This window comes from Ammodytes marinus (genome assembly GCF_949987685.1).
Source record: "Ammodytes marinus genome assembly, chromosome: 13".
Taxonomy (NCBI): domain Eukaryota; kingdom Metazoa; phylum Chordata; class Actinopteri; order Uranoscopiformes; family Ammodytidae; genus Ammodytes; species Ammodytes marinus.
In genome coordinates this window covers 27,133,979-27,156,074 of record NC_137217.1, presented here as the reverse complement: position 1 = coordinate 27,156,074, position 22,096 = coordinate 27,133,979, and the positions used below count along the sequence as shown (strand labels likewise).

The 22,096-nt window shown below is 43.5% G+C and overlaps 1 protein-coding gene across 3 annotated transcripts in view; it reads right to left on the bottom strand.

Annotated features, from left to right (window-relative positions):
* satb1b (SATB homeobox 1b) overlaps nt 1-22,096 on the bottom strand; it is a 62,747-nt gene that overhangs the window by 18,115 nt on the left and 22,536 nt on the right. For 2 of the 3 annotated variants that reach the window (XM_080039782.1, XM_080039781.1), the window contains exons 5-11: nt 20,562-20,685; nt 14,466-14,577; nt 13,142-13,219; nt 9,340-9,890; nt 6,474-6,686; nt 2,840-2,920; nt 2,262-2,417 (exon numbers count right to left, since the gene is read on the bottom strand). In XM_080039782.1, coding sequence (XP_079895908.1) covers nt 2,262-2,417; nt 2,840-2,920; nt 6,474-6,686; nt 9,340-9,890; nt 13,142-13,219; nt 14,466-14,577; nt 20,562-20,685 — 1,315 coding nt within the window. The remainder of the gene's footprint in view (nt 1-2,261; nt 2,418-2,839; nt 2,921-6,473; nt 6,687-9,339; nt 9,891-13,141; nt 13,220-14,465; nt 14,578-20,561; nt 20,686-22,096) is intronic. The other variant, XM_080039783.1, reaches the window with a different exon arrangement.

Here is a 22,096-nt window from a genome sequence, read left to right as displayed (position 1 = left end):
CTCTTGTCACATTAAGAAATCAGGTTTTTTTGCAGTTTCAGCCATAGCAACAATCTGGAATAAGCCTGCATTTAAGTGATACCTACAATCCCATATCAGTTACCTTCAAAACAGCATCACCTTACGTACCTAGGACTGTTCTACTATGTGTGAATTTTAATGGATAAAATAAAGACTGAACAGAAAAAAAACGCTGATATCTAGGGCTGAAACTGATGGGTATTTTAATATACCCATTATTTTCTCAAATGTCCAATTTACAAGGAATTTCAATTGAATTTCAATTTTATAAAACAACTAATGAAAAGCTGACAATACTCACAATTGAAATACTGAATCCAGCTGATGGTAGGAATGTTTGCTTAAAAAAAGGGACTTAAATGATTGATTCATTAGCAAAATAGTTCCAGAGAAAAGTTCTAGGGATCGAGTATTCGATTGATTGAAATATTATTATTGCATCTCTACATCAACAGAAACTCGAAAAACCCTCTATAGCAAAGTTCATGACATCCAATTAAATACATTGCGTGTTCTCACATATTGTGAGGCTGCACTAAATTAGCAAAAAGTACAGTCTCGTCCCACTTTAAATAATAAAAGAAGAAGAAATAAGGTAAATGCTTCAGATGATTTTTGGTGGTAAATGGCAACTGAAAACTGGGTGCTGCTCTCTGATATTTTGGGGGTTCAGGGGTCCTGATGGGGTATAGGATCGGGGCCTGGCCTGGCGGCACTGGTATAGCTGTGGCAGTGCCGGCTGGGTAGTAAGGGGGGAGAGCAGCTGCCCGGGGAGCGCCCATTACGAGATGGAGCCGGAGATAAGTGCTCTCCCAGGCCCCCTTTCACTGGCATAATTAGCACACTTCTTATCTGCTGCTCAATTCACATTCACACCCGCCTGCCATGAATGGAACGTGAAAGAGAGGCAAAAAAAATCGGGGGGAGGAACACGAGAGAGAGAGGGAGAAAGGTAGAGGTAGAGAGGGGGGCACCGACAGAAAGACGAGAGTGAGGTGGAGAAGGCACCAAACCTGTTCCCAGACAAACCTTCATTTAGAGAGAGGAGAGGGGAGGGAGACATGCGCGAGGTAATACTGCGACCGCCTTCCACGGAGGCTTTGAACTCCTGAACAAAAACAGTGGTTTGTGCATCAAACTGCAATTTGGTAAAACAAAGCTATCTGGGGCTATAATCATCCTAATCAGCAGGAATAAAATAAAGCCTTTGCAGATATGTCTAGATTATTCCGCCCTCGGTGATCTATTTCTCCATCTCCTTCATCAAGAACAATTGTGGAAAAATCTTCCCGACTCTGCCTCATGCACGAAAACCTATAATAATAACTCCTTAGTGCTACGTCTTTTTCTTTTTTTTAATGACTTTTAATAAACAGTTAAACTGGTGGTGTGTGTGGTTTTGTTTCCAACACACACACACACACACACACACACACACACACACACACACACACACACACACACACACACACACACACACACACACACAAGCTTGTCTGTTCATTGTGTGAGCTCCCTGCTCTCTCTGGTAGAAGATAACAGGGGGCCCCCCTCGTCTCACCGAGAGCAGCTTAATATAAACAGGTTTGTTTGGTGTTGAAACAGAGTCGGCTGCTAAATTCCAAACCCACAATAAAGAAGACATGTGTCATTATGTCCATTAATCATCGCAGGGGGAGGGATGCACCAAGAGGCAAGTTTTGAAACGGTCTGGATGGATTTCTACTTTTTCTGCCCTTAGCTGTTTGATTATTATGATGAGATACGCCTCTAGTGTCAAATATTTTATAATCTTTGTAATGTTGGACTGGTGTGTGTGTGTGTGTGTGTGTGTGTGTGTGTGTGTGTGTGTGTGTGTGTGTGTGTGTGCGTGCGCGTGTGTGTGTGGACACTTTGAGGCGAGTGTGTGTGTGAGTACGCAGGTTTAGATTTATGGCACATCAATACGGCTGTCAGAGCTACTTTACAAAATAAGAGCGTGTGAAATGATTAACAGCTTTTATATATTGTGCTGCTTTTTAAACAATAGCAGGTAAGTGATATGTGTTTGACAAAAGGTTTTCACAGACTGGATTGACGATTTCTTTTGAGCTTCGTGGTAAATAAGAAGAAAGAAAGCTTGATTCAAAATCCCATTTCTTTTTGAAGACAATGCTAACCTGCTTTAGGTTGTCCTGAGAGCCTTATTTATTTGATTTTTTTTTTAAATCAGCGAGGTGTTAAAGTGTGTGTTTCTGTACCTGGCTCTTGGAGGCAGCCACCTTTGCGAACAACGCTTGGGACACTTTGGCCCTCTTCATCTCCTGCTGGATCTCATCGTAGATGGTGGAGTTGATGTTTAGAATGCAGCTCTCCGTTTTGCCGTTCCACTCGCTGGGAAGAGGCGACTGTTTCATCTGGTTTACAGAGGGAAGAGAAAATAAAATTACAAAAAAATCCTATATGAAATTGTTCACCATTTGAAACTAATATTGTGTCAGATATTGAATTCTCCTTTGTATTGATACATTTGGGTAAGTGTGCTCTACCTGATAGATGTATCTCATGAGTCATGCGTTGACAGTTGGTATACTAAATATTGTGTGTCCGTTTGTTTTTTGTAACTGAGCAACAAGGTATGTAATGTAAACTATACATTGATCAGATTGCAAATATTAGCTTTGCACTTCAAAGATGAATTCATATGCTGACATTATAAACATGTACTGTTAATACTGAATAGAGATTTTGCGAGATGATAGGCGGCAGTGTGTGTTGTCTGTGAGAATGTGTGTGTGTGTGGTTGGAGAGGTGGCGTGGGTCAAAGTTATTTGCTCACAGGAGAAATGCCCACGGGGATTCTGGGATTCCAGTCCTCGGGCCGAACGCTGTTGCAGTCTTCCCTCCGTGGCTGCAGAGTCTGAAGCACAGAACACAAACACTCTTGTTTAGACTCAAGAAAGGAGATCTAAAAGGTAATATTCTGACTATACACTCACACACACATACACACACACACACACACTGTAGGAGTCTAGATTACACTTTGCTCAAAAAACGCTTGTGTTGTGCGAAATAAATGTTGAGCTGCTGATTAAAAAATAAACGCCAGACAAGCGAAATCAAATCATCTTCACTCAGCGGCTTGTTGCATCTTGACAAAACATTCTTTGACAAGAGTAACACGTCTCCTAATAAAAGCATTACCCAAGAGCTATTAGCATATGAATCATTCCATACGAGCCCTTTAGAAAAGGAGACATCGACAGGGCTGGGTACATGAGCGAGTACAAGTGAGTACTGTATACGGCATTCAAATAAAACATAATTACACCAACAGCCACCCACTCATGATACGCCCTGTTCTCAAGAAAATAAAAATATATATATTCATTGACAAGTCATTCAAGTATTGGTCTAGACACCTCATACCAACTCTTTCATGTGTTCAAAAAACAAATCACTTAATTCTCACATTTGTGGTGTACCTGGAATGTCTGAGCTATCATGTGGGCCTTTCATCCCAGTTTTTTTTTTACGATAGCCCCCGACGTGGGCTCGTTGTCAGCCTAGGCGCTAGGTTACCATGTCGGGCTAATTGTTAAGGCTTGGGACGTGCACTAACTGGCTCTGGGACCGACCCATCGGCACACGTGAGAGAAAACATACCTCTGCATCTGTTTTTATGAGGCCAATAAAAAAAAATAAAAAAAACCTTCCTCTGTCTCTGACTGGATTGCCACCCTGGCTGATTTATGTTCTTAAATTCACACCGCATTGCTCCATAGGAGAGAGGCTGGCAGATGGCCAGGTGCATGAGTGTGTGCGAACGACGTGTGTACGGGTGGCGGCTGTGTGTGCGTGAGAGAATTGCCTTGTGTGTCTACAATGATAAATGTCAATGGGTTTAAGTCATATACAGGTATAGAGTATATTAGGCGATAGAAGATATTCTGTTGATGTGCCAACAGAATTGGTTGTGATGTGAAAATAGAAAGCACACACACACACACACACACACACACACACACACACACACACACACACACACACACACACACACACACACACACACACACCACCAGAGGATTTGAGTTTTGGGTCATGTTTGCAGTAGTTACAGATTATATACCATGGCGTAGTATGGCACTGTGGTTATTGTTCAGCCTGCAAATCTATTTCTGATTTTTGTCCTCTATCTCCACAGCTGTGTAAGCTGGTCTCGGATATGCTAAAAGGCCATTCATTCTGTAAGTGGATCACCCATCTCTAATTCACCTGATGCGATTACTGCAAATCTAAAAACCCGTAGGTCCAAATCCTTATCTCGGCTTCTGGGATGTTAATAAAAAAAACATTAACAGTGGGCTATTAAAGCCTTGTGCAAAATAAAAAAGGGTCCAACTCTCCAACTATGAATGCCTGTCCGGCGCTGACACAGCCTTTCTATTGTAAGGATGAACTGACACAAAGTGGCCCCGTTTAAGTTCGGCACCGTTGCTTCAGAATGCAACTCTTTCTTTTTTCAGTTTTGTAAAAAGACAGCGACTGCCACCACACGCTGAGGACTTTCAGGAAGTAGGCTCCGCTTTGGAGATGGGTGGCCCTGTGTTTCTGTCTTTGCCTTTCTTCCTCACCAAAATAAAAGCCAAATTGTCACCAGGCACAGGACAGAGGAGGCCTTTGTGTGGCCCCTCTCACCTCCCAGATGCAGCTGACCGCACTTCTAATGGGCTTAAGTGCTAGAAGAAGTTGCCACATACCTTTCCAATGAAGGGACACTGATTTGCGGGCGAGGGTATGAAGTTGTCGCAGGGATTTTTTGGAAAACGGGGACCGACTAAAATTACGTTTGATCTTTCGAGGGGCTCGTCATTACAGACTGAGCTTTATTTCTAAAATTGGGAAAGGCTGTTAATGCCTCCTAATGCAGGATAAAAGGTCAAAATTAGCACTCAAAATTATCTGTCATTTGTGCACCCGTTTCACCTGTGTGGCGAGGGCGGGGACGATTTATGTATGAATGTAAAGTATGTGCACGTTGATGGGATAAATGGGCTCATATTAATTACATGTGTTTCCAAACAGGTTGTAGCCTGATACAATGGGTGATAATGCAGAGGTGTGCTATGCTAGGGAGGCACTCATATGCATGCTTGCTGTCACATATAAACAGAGTGGGCTAGTGAGTGTGTTTGCAAAATGTCTGCAACACAAGCTATTTGTAATGTATACTCACTTTTCACACTATGAAAGTGTAAAATAATAGAAAAAAAGCTTGACATTTGGTTTGACCTCGCATAGCAGTTATCTGTTTTGTTACGCATGTCTTGGACTCAGTCCATGTCGCCACCACAAAGACAGACAGTGAATCACGGCAGCTTAGAAAAACAACCTGTTCTTGCATACCTGTTCTCACCCTTCACTCCAGTACATGCATTCACAGAATACCAAACAATTACTATGCAGTTCACTGGACTCCTTCTATGAAGATGTTTTGTTATATAATGAATGCATGATTTATTTTTTTACAGTTTGTCATTTCACTATCTGAATCATAGCTACACTTTTGCTCAATCATTAATATGAAGTTACCATTCAGAAATGTGTTATGCTCTAATTTTCCGCCAGTGGAATTTTTTTATTTTGGTCTGAGTTGGTGCAGGAAGTCTTGTTAGTTATATAAAAAATATTTCCTCTGAATCAAAGCATCTCTGTCGGGGGAAATGATCTCATTAACCCTCAACGGGCAGAGCAGACAACAGAATGCTTCACAGTGCAGCTAGATAACTTAAATGGTAGGCGATGGCCCGCGTTGGCAACGAGATTGTGCATTAGAGGATTTTTTTTTATAATAAGTGGTTTAATTAGTTAGTTAGGCTACTGACTAACTGGATTGCTATCATCCCAGAATAACTACACGTTTGGGCTACGGCTGGCTTTCCTGGGTCAAATAACTGAGCAAATGCTAATCATTCCCTATTCAGTAACACCAGAAAAATGTGTATTAAGTGATCTGAAAAAGTAAATGCAACAAATGTTTACAGATGCTTAACACTGCGTTGCCATGCATGACACACAGGCATCTACAGCTACACCACCGGAGATACTTGAAGACATAGATCTGCCCTTTAACTCTTGACGTTAGAGAAATGGTTGTCGTGGTTGTACTGTTCCATTGCTGTCTACTGTATTGTATGGAGGTCTGATTGAATGTTTATTTTGATTTTTCATGTATACATCAGGTTATGATGTAGGCTCTTTTCAACTAATGTTATATTGTTGTTACTCTCCTTGTTTAGCTCTACCCTGTCTGAACACATTTACCATTGGGTACTAATAAAGGAACCTAACCTGAACCCTTAATGTTTGTAAGTCACTCATCAGCTCCTACTCAGTTTATGTTGATGGAAATGTATATCCATGACATAAACACAGAAAACATTCAAAGTGAAGGGACACATCTATTGTACCTGTAGCGGTCTGATGGGTGGGGTGCTAATGAGCGGAGCAGCCCCCATAGCAGAGGCCGCGGTCAGGCTGCGCTCTCTCTCGTCCTGGTAGATGCGATCGCGCTCCACCTCCGGGAGCTGAAGGAAGTTCTGCATGGCACGTAGGTTGACCAGCAGAGACTGAGAGGCTGTTTTAGGGTCTTCCTCTTTACGGAGAATCTCAGACAGCAAGCCCTGTGTGAGTGGATGGGTGTGTGGGAGGAGAGGAGAATAACATTAGAGGGATTCTTTAATAAGACAGTAAAGGAGAGCCATGAGAGTAAATGGAAACTCTAATGACAATGGAGATGACACCCGCTTAAACTGTAAACTACTAGACCGTCCCCAGTGTTTCTTCTAGTTTTAGTTTAGTTTATTTTGATCATGTGGACACACAACATTCAATATATAAATACATAAAAAATAATAATAAAAGCCTAAGCCTCCCTCACATTCATTTCTCTGCGGTCTTTCTCTACACTTGAGCTTCCGTTAATAATGTTATGAAATCACGTCAAAGTAAAAGCACGCTCTCTCGTCTTCTATATACCTCTACACGACTCCCTACAGAGCTTTTGTCTCAAAGTAAAAAAAAAATATATAATTCTGTTTATTCAGTTGGTAACACCTTATCGACGTTCATTCACGGCTGACAAAAACTACTTTTGTGTGGCCTCTGAACCCACTACACTTAACTGCATGTAGTTTATTTTTTGCAGATCTTGGACATAATGTAAGAAAGCGTTCTGTTGCTCTGGATAAGAGCCTCAGCCACTCACTCTCCTGCGATATGAAAGTCTTTTAGTGCGACGGGCAATCAGTGTCTCCTCTGTTTACTTTTCAATAGCGTTTCAATTCCATCATTATGAGACGGCGATGACTCCATTATCAGAATGCGTGTGATTGGGCCTTTTCATCAGCTCTTGGCCACACACTGTGATAACTGTCGCTGCGCTTCTTTCGCCATCAATAGGTGTGATTTGGTAATAAATGGGGAAAAACACTTGTGCTTTTTTATTTTATTTTTAAACGTTCAAGTTCTCTTAGGAAATGAGCAGAGCTGACAAGAATGTGCTATTAAAATGTACACAACTATAGGTGTCAACTATATGTTTACTATAGTAGGTGTGCGGTATCCAGACAAGTGTTAACGCATTCGACTCGAGAGTGACGTTTTTATGGCAAAGGGGACTTTCAAGTATTCAGGCGATAGATTAGTGGCATACCGTGTCTGCATTCTTTAGTGTGTAGTGTACATGCCTATCGTTCTTTATCATCAAGTCATTCTGTCTATCTCTTTGCTCAAACTATTTCTTCTTCTAAAAAAGGCCTCAGTTCCTTCACAGACACACAGCCACACAGACACACACACAGCCACACACACACACACACACACACACACACACACACACACACACACACACACACAGACACACACAGACACACACATACACTTTTATTAACACAGACTTGTGGAAAAAAAAACAGATGCCTAATAAATAATCCTCCGAAGGCTAACTCTCCAAACTGCACATTGGGCTAATTCCTTGTATCAGCCACAGATAAGACTATGTTTGTGTGTGGGAGAGCTTGCCAGTCCGCACAAAAAGCCCACTGTCTGACTCACTCTACCATACAACAACACAGGCACAACTTTTTTTTTTAAAGGGTGGTAGGGTGAGAGAGGAGGGGCTGTTGTACGTTTAAATTCTAATAGATCCTAATCACATGCTGTTTTTTTTCTTCCTTTTTCATACACAGAGACTTCAAAGCAAATTTAGTCGTAATGAGGTTTGCCGTCACCTCCTTTCACCTCCCCAATACAGACGGTATTTCTTTAAACACTATCACTGACTTCTGTGTGTGAATGTGTGTGTGTGTGTGTGTGTGTGTACGGCCTCCGACTATCAAGTGAATCCACATATTTTGGCAGGGAGAGGATCGCACGCAATGACCGAGCCTGGGTCTTCCACATGGCAGGCTGCCAGCTGTCTTGAAAGTACAGTAGAGGTGCTCGATTACCAGAGTGAGAATTATGAATTAGATACAAGAAGTGGAAATAAAGCCATTGAAACAAAAGGCCTTTTCTTAGTATGTCTTAGTAAAGAGGTCCTATGAATTTGTTTAATGACTTCTGAATGGGATGTATTTCCTTTTCAGACAAGTTGCTGTCATGCCATTTTATAGTATTTTGTGCAGATGGATTTCAAAAGCTGGATTGTTGAAAAATGTAAGAGGATATTTCTTTTTGGGGTGCACTTTTTAGTCGGTCACACCCTGAAACTTTAGTGGTGCTGGAATTTTAAGTGCCCTTTTTATGGGATTCTTTTAAAAAGATACTTTTTGTACACTAAACGTTTCACTACCTTGTAAATATATGTCAGATTGGGGCATAAAATGGTAGATTAAAAAAAAATGAAGTTAAAATAAAATTACATTACATTAAAAAGCTTCAACCTGCAGCTTTCCAACATTTTAAAATGTATATAAAATTAATCCTGCATCTCTCAATGTGACGTTTCACCAGGCAATTTTTTTGCCAGATTTTTAAAAGTCAATCAATATTTAAAGTGGCTATGAGGAACTTTAAATTTTTCCTGTGATTCTAGCGGCCAACCAAAGCACTATTTTGTTTTAAAGACACCTATGCTGCCTACATGTGACTATGTTAGATTAATAATGTTAATGTGACGATGGTGAAGCAGAGTTAATTTTGATCTAATACCGTTTGGCAAACACATGATGTTCCTGTCAGTGGAAAAAAATTAAACTTTCTTACAAACATTTAAAAGTTCCTAATTTAAAGTTTGAGAAGCCCCCCCGCCCCCCTTCCCCTCGATATCCTCACCTGTGTCCTGTTGAAGGCCACGCGGGCAAAGACGGCCTGGGATATGCCGGCCCTCTTCAGCTCGTCCCTGACCCACTGGTAGATCTCCATAGACACCTCAGTGTTGGAGGAAACCTGCGGCTCCATGGCCTTGTTGTGTGAGCCGCCGCGGCTGACCGGCGGGTGGTTGAGGTACTGCTGAGACAGGGACTGCTGCGCCAAGAGCCTGTTGACCGCGTACTGCTGGTTCAGGATCTGTGCCATGACCAGCTGTTGGTTGACCAGCTGTGGGCTGATGGGAGTGGACACCAGGCCTGGGTGGTGCAGGCCTGGGGGGAGCTGTGGAGGAGGAGGCTGCTGCCGACCTCCGGGCTGCCCACCGACACCACCTCCGTGTGGGGGAGGAGGAGCGGCGTGAGACAGAGGGGGAACCGGAGAGGAGGGGGTCTGCTCCGCCGTGCTGCCTGGGATGGGCTGCTGCTGCTGCTGCTGCTGGGAGGAGAAGCCCAGGTGGTTGTGGTTGTGACTGTGGTTGGAGCCGGGCGGAGACAGGTCGGACAAGCCGTCCATGTCTGATGGAAGAGGGGTAAGATAGGAAGAAATTAATGGGTCAATTATTGGTTTTAAAGCCAGAAAGAAAACACAGGAGAGGAACAAACTACAAGTAATCTGGAATCAGAAAATAGTCAAACCTTCTTCTTTTGCAAAATGAACATCAGTTGAATGTGCATATGGCCGTACGCTCTGAATAAACTGATATGCTCTCCATCAGATCAAACTCTGAATCCTAACCACACTTTTGTGACAGTATGGGAAGAGAAGATATTTTCAGCACAGATGCATAAATAGAAAAACCCAAACAGCTAATAATAAATTGCAGAAGTTCAGTGAGTTTTCACAAACTTATACCATTCACAAGCCTCTTCCTTCCTGATTGGATATGAAACAGCTGATATGCCAAATGACTGGCAAAAAAAAAAAAAAATGGAAAAAATGGAAATGCACATAAAAGAGCTTCATTGTGTTTGACATGTGTCTACCACACAACCATGCCTCCGAAATTAAGTTTAGAATGTCTGTGGCCCAAAAACAACTTTGAGGGAGGGTACAGTTGTGTGTGTATGTGTAGACATGATTAGTGTGTGTGTGTGTGTGTGTGTGTGTGTGTGTGTGTGTGTGTGTGTATAGATGTGTGTGTACACAAAAGCAGAAGCAAAGCTGATAAATCTGATTCTCTCTTTGCATCCTTAATTTTAAAATAGAAATTTTAAAATAAGGAACACAAGCTTGCCAATAGGACATTGAGGATGGTCTAAATACAAATGAGAGCATTGAATGGAGACAGAAGCGCAGAGTAAATCGAAATATACAGTGTGTCACCTGGCAAAATGGCCTTGTCTAAGCGCATTAAAACAGACTCGACTTGAACCCGTCTGTTAGACAAAAATCATCCAATGTGCCGTCATTTAATGGCATTTTTGAGAGATTTTCTGCGGCACCTCTGGCTTTGGGAATCCTTAAGTCCATAATGGCTGCTGGGGAATATCTTAAGACAGGTTTAATTGATGTGCTTAGAGGATGAAAACAATGATTTAACATTAAAAGTGCTACCCACAGCCAAGTGAACCAGCAGCAGAATGTCTTCAGGTTTACGCCTCTCTTTAAAGGAATTCATATATGCTGAGGCTTTTCGCGAGCACTGAGTGATTGAGTGAGTGAGTGAGTCAGTGAGTGAGGGGGCAGCGTTTAAGTATTCATTCGGATGGCAACATTAACACCTTAGAAGTGTGCTGCGGCCTCCACATCTCATAGAAAAAGCATGGCATGAGATTGTGAAAAGAGTAAATTGCTGTTATGGGGGTAAAAGGAGGAGGGGGTGGGCGGGGGGGGGGGGGTGGGGTGTCTTCAACAAACTGAATATTTCAGTCAGATGAAAGATTAAGTGCATGGATGTTTTCCAAAAATACCCACAATAATCGGGTGTTTGAGATGCCTGTTTCTTCAAACTGTCAACAAGCACAAAACGCCCGGCCAAGACGGGTCTATTGAGCATTTGTCGAAAAACAAATGATGCGGGGGGAAGAAAATAAAAAGCGGAAAAAAAAATAAAAAATCTTGGTAATAATCACATCTCTTCCCATAATCCCTGGCATTCCCTGGCTCTGATGGTATGGTGTGTCTATTCACTCATATGCAAGTGTGTGAGTGTGTGTGTGTGTGTGTGTGTGTGTGTGTGTGTGTGTGTGTGTGTGTGTGTGTGTGTGCGGGTGTGTGTGCGGGTGTGCATATGCTTGCTCGCTCAGCTCAGACTGCTGGGGGGCATTGCTCACAACACACAAACACACAGGCGCGCGGAGGCATTTCCATGCAAATTGAAAAGAGAAGGGGTGACAGAAGAGCATGGCAGGCCCTGGGAGAAAAAGGCTGCCACAGAAGCGGGAGTCCTCATGTGGAATCCTGCCACAAAAGAGCCCCGGATTAAACACACAATGGGAATGGGGAGGGAGGGAGGTGTGTGTTTGTGTGTGTGTGTGTTTGTGTGTGTGTGTGTGTGAGACTGTGAGTGAGTGAGAGAGAGATTGAGCGACAGAGAGACATACAAAGTGACCTAACTCTCTCTCTTCCCTGCACTAACGCTGCCACGTCAAAAAGGAGAGACACACACAACTCTCGCTGGCGGCTGGTGACACCGCTGCAGTTGGCATCGCAGAAACAGAAGCTTGCCAGTATACCTGTGACCACCAGGTACTTATTCCCCTTGACTTCAGGCGTAAACTGCTTGCTAAATGCAGTGTGGAGAAGCGTATATGCAGAGTCACATTTTAACGCCAACCACACAAAGCGCAAAGGGATGACCCGTGCCACTCTCTCGCTCTCTCTTCCGGCCTTCAAACTTGCCGTTATAACAGTTGTGTGGCCAGACAGCAGCCCGTCATGAATATTGAGGTTGGGGTGGCGAGGGGGGGTTGCTGCGGGCGATCGGGCGGTGGGCACCTGAAGCTCCTGTGCCAAGGTTTTGAGTCTGTGGTTTGGCTAACATGGTAAAGTGGATGCTGGAGTTGAATGTGTATGAATGTGTGTGAGCACATGCTGAGATGTTATCACTGCTTCTGTGAATGTGTTAGTGGTTGTGTTATCACCAGGGCTTAGTGAGTGATACTAAAGAAACTGAGCAGTTCATGCTTCTTTAAAATCTAAAAGGTGAAAAAAATACAAGAACGTATTTGAGCTAAAAAGTGATTTATTTATTTAATTTGGATGTGACCATTTTCAAAGTTAGGTTATAGGTTGAGTCAGGCAGGGCGAAAGAGGAATAGTCCGGTCATTTGGAGCTCATGGGAAGAACGTAATTTATTTTATTTTAATATGACATTATAATGCAATATTATGTTCGGATTTAGATTAGGATTATAATTGAGATTCAGTTTCGGCAAGACATGCAATTGACATTAGGCAGCAAGGTTGTGTAAACAGTTCAGTGTGTGTGTGTGTGTGTGTGTGTGTGTGTGTTTATGTAGTTATGTCCTAAAGTATCTATCAAAAAACAGTTCCCACACTCAATTTATGGTGACGAAACCAGGTCCACACCACAAAACAAACACCAGTTTCAGACTTAAAGCTTGTTTGTTCCATTAGGTTTAGGTTTGAGTTTGGGTTAAGCTTGCAGGTCATGGTCATGGTTATGAATATGGTGGGTCGCCAAAGAATTGTTTTTGTCAATGCAATGTCCTTTGATGTAAAAAAATAAAATAAAATGACAAAAAAACTGATATGTTTGTGTGAACTCTTGTGTTTGTGTGTGTGTGCCCGTGTTGCGACATACCTAGTGCATTGGCACGTGGGCTCTCACGGAGGACACATGTCCCCAGGTAGCCCTCCAGCTGGGAGGGTTGGCGCATGCCTGCACAGTCAGATGGCAGGACACAAACACACACACACACACACACACACACACACACACACACACACACACACACACACACACACACACACACACACACACACACACACACACACACACACACACACACAAACACAACATACAGTGGAGGGTTGAGAGCAAAGAAAACACAGGGTTAAAAGCTTGTTTTTTTCTACAGTACTTTACACTCCCACTCCAGCTAAGCAGAAATATGACATTTAAAAACAGCAGCGTCACTGAGGCCACACTGGCAGCTGCCGTGGCCCCATTTGAGGGCGAATAAAGCCCAATTGAAAACAATTATGACAAGAAAATGTGTAGGAGTATGCTAAGATAATACACGACGAGTACAGCAGCTAGGTCTGAAGTAAATAATGTCCCAAGCGTATGTTGCTACTTTAACAGAGGGAGAGAAGAAAAAAAAACCTATGATAAGATACGATCACAAGGCGCTATTTGCATGGAGGCTGTGAAAACAGTTTGATACAATATCTCGTCTGTCATCAGTGCAAGCAGTGGCGCGCAGGCAAAAAAAAAAAAGATTGTTCAACAGATTGTTAAAGCTAATATCGTGACATTACACTGCCTTCTGGGGCATGGTGTTCTGCTTAATCAAAAGACATAAAAATAAACCGGAATTTCTCTATATCCATCTGGGGTGCTGCTGGTATCGTATGACCTCATTTCCTGTCGGGTCAAAGGGGATTTTTTTCCTTTAGATAGTATAAAGCATGCGTTGTTAGTCGGTTGATAAGATAATAATCTAATTGAATTTCAGACTAGGCGGTGGCTGGTTGAAGTCGGTGCTGTCTTTTGTCCATGGCGAGACCAAAGCGGTATACACGCTCACAAACAAACACATATCTATATTTAAAACAGAAGCCTCAATTTGGCTCTTGCATTAGTGTTAGTTAGAGCAATGATGAATAAATCAAAGATAACACTGTGCTCAACTGTAAAACAAGGAGAGGAGCAATCATGAGCAATCATGAATTATTAGATAACGAGATAAAAATGTATTTCTGCTTCATGCAACGGCAGGAAGACAAAGAGACGGTTGGTTAGGGAATGACGACTGGTGTGTGCGTGTGTCAATGTGTGTGAGACTGTGTGTGTGTGTGTGTGTGTGTGTGTGTGTGTGTGTGTGAGTGACTGTATGTGTGTGCGAGTGAGCAAAGAGACAAAAGTGTGAGCGCCATACTTTGCGGCCCTCCATTTTGCTTACCCATCATATCTTTTGTCTTCTTGAAATGTTTATACCAGCGCCCAAATTCCTGACACTTCGCCGCCGACACATTTGCATAGTAAGTGCTGTTCACAATGGAGGAAATCATACTCTGAAAGAGAGAGATTGATTGAGAGAGAGAGAGAGAGAGAGAGAGAGAGTGAGAGTGAGAGCGAGAGAGAGAGAGAGAGAGAGAGAGAGAGAGAGAGAGAGAAAGAGAGAGAGAGACTTTAGATTGTCATTGTGGAGAATGCAGACATAATATTAAAGCTTGTGAAACATGCAGTAACACTGTGGCTTGTCAAAACAAATAAAAGATAGGGACACGGTTAAAGAAGCCGGCGCTAAAAAAATAAAAATAAAAGATGAAAAGACATGCAGAAATTTGGGATCCCCTCTTCTAAAAGGTGAAATAAATTATATCAAACACGGATTCATCTGTTCTTTTTTCTTTATCAAATGCCTTTGAGTTTGTCTGAATTGTTTATTTTATGTTATTTCAGAGTGGGTCGTTTATAAGGTCAACTAGTCTGTTGATATTGAGAAAATGCGACAAGAAAGAGATTTACCTTCAAAATGAAAAGAAGATGGCGGGTTATTCATTCACCAACGCATGTGTGTGCTACCTTTGCATTCTATTTCAAATTTCGTTATTCGCCACAGAAAAAAATAACAAAGCGGCAGTATTTTTTTTCCTTTCTAGTTTCATTAAAATGAATGTTTTAACACCTTGCCGGCCTTGGGGCGAATAGCGAGGTGGGTGCAGGAGAAATTGTTTTTGATTGTTATAAATATTCAAAGGAACCAAACCATCTGTTTTCAAATTACAGGTATGCCATCTTTAACATTTCCTTTTTAATATATAATATATGCGCTTGGAGGATGGCGGGGGGGGGGGGACACCTTCTGGCAGAGCGGTGTGAGCAGTGTGAACACAATGAACTGGTACAGGTTGATTCTGGTTCCAGTGTTTCTGCACAAAAGGGTAAATGAGGGCCACTTTGCTATTAGAAAGGTTGATCTAACCCTGAACTCACAACCTCGTTCTTAAAGCTGCATGCACCTTATGTCCCTACCCTGTAGTCTAACACATGTTCAACCAGACCCCAATTGGTGTAGTAGACAGAACAAATTAAAAAACATAACATATGCGGGCAAAGCTCAGTGGAGGATCTAAAAGGACTTTGTCAAGCTGCTTTTAGATGCACTAAAAGCAAAAGCCTCAGTCAGCTTTAAGCATTATTTTAACCAGCTTCTTGCAATATCCCAAAGAGTGGGAGGACAAAATAAATTGTATTGGGATGTTTAAAAGACACAACAAGAGTTTATAAAAGCTATGGAGTTCTCAAAGACATTGACTGAGCTTTGGAGAGGCCAAGTCTCGGTGCAATTAAGAGACCACAACAAGCAGTAAATAATCATGGACTTTCACTATACCTGCTTCTACCAGGGAGTGAGTCATTATGTGGTCGCACTGTGTCACATCCATTGAGCTGCGTATTTCTTGGAGTTTAGTTTTTGTTTTGTTTTTTTCCCAATACAGATGGGTGTGAAATTGCGCCAGGCGCGCGGCGGTGCATGGTGCCGCCATCATGGTGGAAAACAGGAGGGTGAAGAGAGGTCTGCTTTGGGACTTGTTAAAAACAAAGCCGTCTTTTATAGATACACTGAGAGACGCTTTCATTTAATGAAAACCCACGATAGAGTTCAGGTTAGGGTTAGGGCAGTCAGAATTGCCCTTTTAAATGGGTCATACATTTATGCATGAAGCAGCTCCTTCTTTTGGATAGATGTTATATTGACACTGGGAAACAGTAACTTCAAGTCCATCCTTATGCCTTATAATGTGCTAAAGCCGGCGTGTAATTCAGAATCGGATGGGAATATAGGTAAAGTAACAAACCACACATTCCAGTTTGACCTGGTTCCGTGTAGCCAAACTCCCGAGCTGAAAGATCCATCAGAAAACCCGCGTATTTAAAGAAAGAATAATTCTCCTTTAAGTCGGTGGGGTAATGAACTCCTCTCCTCCAGTCTGACATGTTTTATTTACAGTATATCTGGGCTAAAGCAGCTCCAGGCAACAAACAGGAGGCCAGCACAAGACGGTGTGCCTCTCTCCCTACCTCTCTCTCTCGCTCCCTCTTTCTCCGCCATCTTTGACACAGATGTTCTAATAAACGCTCCTCATTAATCAGCCCTCTCCCTCAATACATCACTCTACCTCTCACAGGGGGCCCCTGCGTGTACGAGAGAAGGAAACAACACACACACACACACACACACACACACACACACACACACACACACACACAAACACACCTTTTCTCCCTGTCGCCCTCCCCACTGCTCTGTCACACACACATGCATACGCACTAAGTGAAATCAAGCAGATAACCAGAGCCTCTGCTGCCACTGCGGTGCCAGCGGGAGGGCCCTGCTAAGGCTTGTCAACAGGTAGCATGGCTGTGTGTGTGTGTATATATATGTGTGTGTGTGTGTGTGTGTGTGTGTGTGTGTGTGTGTGTGCGTGTACTAAAATTGTCCATGAGCATGTGTGTGCGGACGCTTTAAGTGATAGCCATCTGCAGCACAGAGAGCTTATCAGCAAGACCAGGAAGTGGCATTGGGCTACTATCGGTCCCCAACATCTACTCTACTCCCCATCATGGGAGGCAGGAAGGAGAGAGAGAAGGAGTGTGTGTGTGTGTGTGTGTGTGTGTGTGTGTGTGCATGTGTGTAAGAGAATAGCGGTGCAGCAGGCAGGTACCGTAGGCACCCAGCTGCCGCTGTAAGAGTGTGGCGCACACACTGGCAAATGCAAACACACACCAAGTACAACCCCTGCAGACAAACACACATGGTGCGGTTACACACACACACACACACACACACACACACACACACACACACACACACTTTCTCTCTCGCTCCAACTTAGCCTGATGTCTTGAATCAGCTGGGGAAAAAGCACATCCCATTTGCAACACCGTGCCTTGTTCTCTCGCCAACATCTAACACAGCTCAATTATGGCACAAATCCACCACCTCAACTGGGGTGACCCCCTCCTCTGTGACACACACATACACAGACATACATCGGCTACAACTGGGTTGCTCCAATGGCAGCCGGGGTGGTGAAGACCTGCAAAGATGGCATTTAGATGACTATTTGCTGCTACGCAACGCAGCAGCTGGTGCATCAGGGGCCGCCCAGTGAGAGTGAGCAGGGGGTGGGCAAGACGAGGTGGTGGCAGTGAGGGGGGGGCTCGTTTGTTGCCATAGTTTCAGCTGAACATGGGCAAGGGGGTTTCTGAGCTTGGTGGCAACCTCAGGAGGAAAAAAATAATAAGCCTGATAATCCAAGAAAGGTTCATTTAGTCTCACATGAATCACATGATAAATTAACTTGAATGTGCGTCTACACGCGACAAGTATTTACTTTTAGTACCTTGACATGTTTCAACTTTAAAGTGAATTCTAGTCAGTACACAGGCACATCCAAGTTAATGATATAAGCCTGATTGGCCATTTGAGGAGAGGCATCTCAAAGCTATGAACAGTGAGTCTTTAAGCCCGCTTGATATGTGTGTGCGGGTCGGACTCAGTTCCTCTAGCCAAGTGACAATGGGCATGAGTGAAAACATTCTGTCTCTCTCTCTCTCTCTCTCTCGCTCTCTCTCTGGAGTTCCCTCATGCCATTTGTAGGCCAAACACACAAAAGCGTGACACCCCGCTACAAAAGAATGAAACTAAATGTTTGACAAGGGCCCCGGACAAAAGCGGCATTTCACAAAATACCCCCCCCCCCCCTACCAGCCTCCCCTTCCCTGCCTACACCACCCCTCCTCTCCCCGTCTCTCTACAGCCCTATGTTCAGAGGTGAGCTAATTCTCTTTCATTCACTCACTCTGCTGTCACTCTCTCATGTGTTAGCCTCTCTGTTCGCGCTGGGATTACGCAGCAGAATATCAAGTCAACACTAATCCTAAAAATAAAGGTGTCAATCTTCGAAACCTTCTGCAACGCCCCTTACCCCTCCCACTCAATTCACTGATTTTGGGGTCAAAACAGAAAGCTCTGAAGGGAGGGCCTAATGCTAACTGGCTTCTCACCTTGTCATCCGACCGCACACTGACAGTGACATCACTATAGCCAGAGGGCAGGGAGTCCATGTGTGGAGGCGAAGTGGGGACAGCCCTCCAAAACCGATTGGGTTTAGTTAGGGGAGGTGGGGGGGGGGGGGGGAGGGGGACGCTGCTCTATGGGTATAGCAGGCCACATTAAACCCCACAGAGTAACAGATGTCAAACGCCGTCATCATGGCAGCCATGTTTGAACAAAACACAAACAGATACATGTAGATCTGCATGGGTATGAAGTATCTACATATAGCAAAGCTGCCGATTTCTCTTAAGAATTGGATTAGTATTTGAGCTTTGCTGCCTTATAAACAGACATGGCAATGAAATAAATAAGTAAAACAAGGTTTGGCTCAAAAGCAATAAAAACACATGATTTATCTGCCACACTAAATCTGGCAGTACTGAAAACTGGTTTCACTAGTACGGTTAAGCGTTGATAAGCTGCTTGCATAACAATATGAGAGAATAAAGAAACAGATTCAGTTTCAAGATATTTTCAAGACCTTCTTTCATCCTCGCTGGCAAACTAAAACAATCTTCAGCTTAATTTCAGTCTAGTGTGTGTGTGTGTTTGTGAATATAGTAAATGTGTATCTGAGGAAGTGTGTGTGTGTGTGTGTGTGTGTGTGTGTGTGTGTGTGTGTGTGTGTGTGTGTGTGTGTGTGTGTGTGTGTGTGTGTGTGTGTGAGTATGGCTGTGTGTTCGATCCTCTGAGCTAGCGTGTGCTCTCTTCTGAGCCGTCTTCACATATGGACCGTAAACAGGGTGATTACCAGACCGGGCTGGGCTCCGCCTGAACGCCACCCAGGGACTCTTTACATCATCAGCGCACTGCTCATGCCCGGCTAAACACACAAACACACACACACACACACACACACACACACACACACACACACATCTACAAACTGAGAGCAGGCCCTCTAACACACTCACACGTACGCACACACGCGCAGTGCAAATGAGGGTCCCCAGGTGACCATACGGTGGCCTAGGAGGAGAGCTGGCTTCAAACTGAAGGCACATACGCACACGCTTGGATCTAAAACGCACACGCGCGCACATACACACACAGATATACACACACACACACACACACACAAGAGACACAAATAATACTATCACACACACACGCACACACACACACACAAACACACACACATCCTGTAGGTTAATATACATTTCACAAACATACTCAAGCGAATACACAAATAAGCACACACATCTACACACACTGTAACACACACACACACACACACACACACACACACACACACACTCACACACTCACACACACATTATTGGCCCCTGTGAGAGAGATATACTGCCATTTCATGCCTTTCACTCCATAGCTGCCTCCATGATATACTGACTACACTGCCTGTTAATACAATATCTGCACGAGTGCTTTCCATCTAACCTCCCAGCCAACAAACACACACACACACACACACACACACACACACACACACACACACACACACACACAACACCTAACACGTCAACGTTCATATCTCTAGCCCGGCGCTGTGAAATGTTGGGGAATTAACTCAATGAGAAAAAAAGAACAAAAACAATCCAGATCGTTCTGGTTTGGGGCCAATGTTTATCTAACAATAACCATACGTTCAACAACAGCTCTGCTCGTTGGCTGCCGATGCTTTATGTGTGTGTGTGTGTGTGTTGGGGGCGGCGAAAATAAAAAATATAAAATTCCTGCAGCAAAACAAATGACAATAGCCATTGATTTGGATTTTCTATGCCGATTCTCTTTCCCACTCGATCAAACTCAGGGCATGTGATAAGTAAAAAGGATAACAGACGAAGGTGATGGAGATAGGGGGGTGTTTGTTTTGTTGTGCAGTATGGTAGCGACGGGGGAGGGGGGGGTGGGGGGTTTGGGCGTTAATTTTTTTATTTTATTTTAAATAAGCAGACTGGGCTTCAGCACCTGTGATAAGGGACATTCTTTAGCCAGAGAGCTCTGATTCATGTCTTTGAGTAACTCCTTGAGGGCGTTTCTTACTGTAGAGTGGCTCCATTGCTCGGGCGGCAGGTCCTCCAGCTTAGGACAACTGTGGAGAGACAGAGGAGACATGCGGGGAGGGAGGGAGGGTAAGACACGGGGACAGAGGGGAGGGATGGAGAGAGGGAGGAGGAGGAGGGGAGAGCATGAGAAAAACACAATTCAAGATGGAGACGAGGCAAATATATAAAAAGGAAGAGCCAGCGGGATCTGATGGTATCTCCAATCGCAAAAAAATGATCAAATACAACAAGCCACACATTCAGCAAACACAATATCAAACATGATTTAATCCCACTTAAACAGTTGGTTGAGTTGGACATTTCCCTGAGCAAACAGGTAAATAACACTGATCTTTAAAGTTATAGTGCAGTATATTTTTACACCACACTGCAACACTTTCCCATCCAATGTCCATCGTTTCAAAAGCTTTTGAACCAATGTGGCAAAACAAAGCATAGTACTTGAATTGATTGAAAATGGTGAATGGAATACATAATAAAGCATAATAAGGCAATGTATAAAAAAAAAATCCATTATCGATTTAATCTGCTCATTATATTTTCTAAGAGGTTGATTAATCTGTCAGGAAACAATTGACCAGAGCACAGACTACAACCTGAAATGCTTTTGTTTGTGTTGCGACAAACAGTCCAACCAATCAGAAAACAGCAGCAGAATCTTCAAACTGGGAATCAATGTCAAAGTGAATCAATCCATTGAGGGATAATTGTTTCGGCACTCCTCGGGTGTTAATGTTAGGGTATTGGGGAACAAATTACTTCGCCCCAAAAATAGAGGTTGCCATGTATTAGTCCAAGCCTTGTTTAAAATACATATTGATGAATTGGCCAAATCACTGGCACAATCAGATAGAGACAGAGCGGCAGGCAGAGAAACCAGAGAGAAAGAGAGCAGAACACACAGACAGGCTCCCGCTCTTTTTCCCTGCTGCAAGCGCTCCTCCAAGACAGACAGATTTCATTTGGCGCATCAAGCAGATGCATCTGGAGATTGCTCTGTCTCTCTCTTTCTCTCTCTCTCTCTCTCTATGCCTGCCCCTCACTCTCTCTCTCTCTCTCTCTCTGCCTGCTTCTCTCTCTCTCCCTCCCTCTCTCCCCTTCCATCTCTCCTGATTGTTCTGATTAGTTAATTACTTTATACAACACATCTGCTGGATTGATGCATGAATTATACATCAGCTGCATGTGGCGACTATTATTTCGTGTTACTTCTACCTTCCTGGCTCGTTGTGCTCGGCGAAACAATTTAAGGTGTTACTGGCTAGGTTTCTGCGGCAGTGGAAGCGCAGGAGGGGTTAGGAGGGGGGGGTGAAGGGATGGCGGGGCAGGGATAGCAAGAGAAAGGAGGAAAAGAAACAATGCAAAACAATAACAATACTGACAATAAATGTGCAGCAAAATACAATATAGAATCATATATGTCAGCTAGATTGGCGG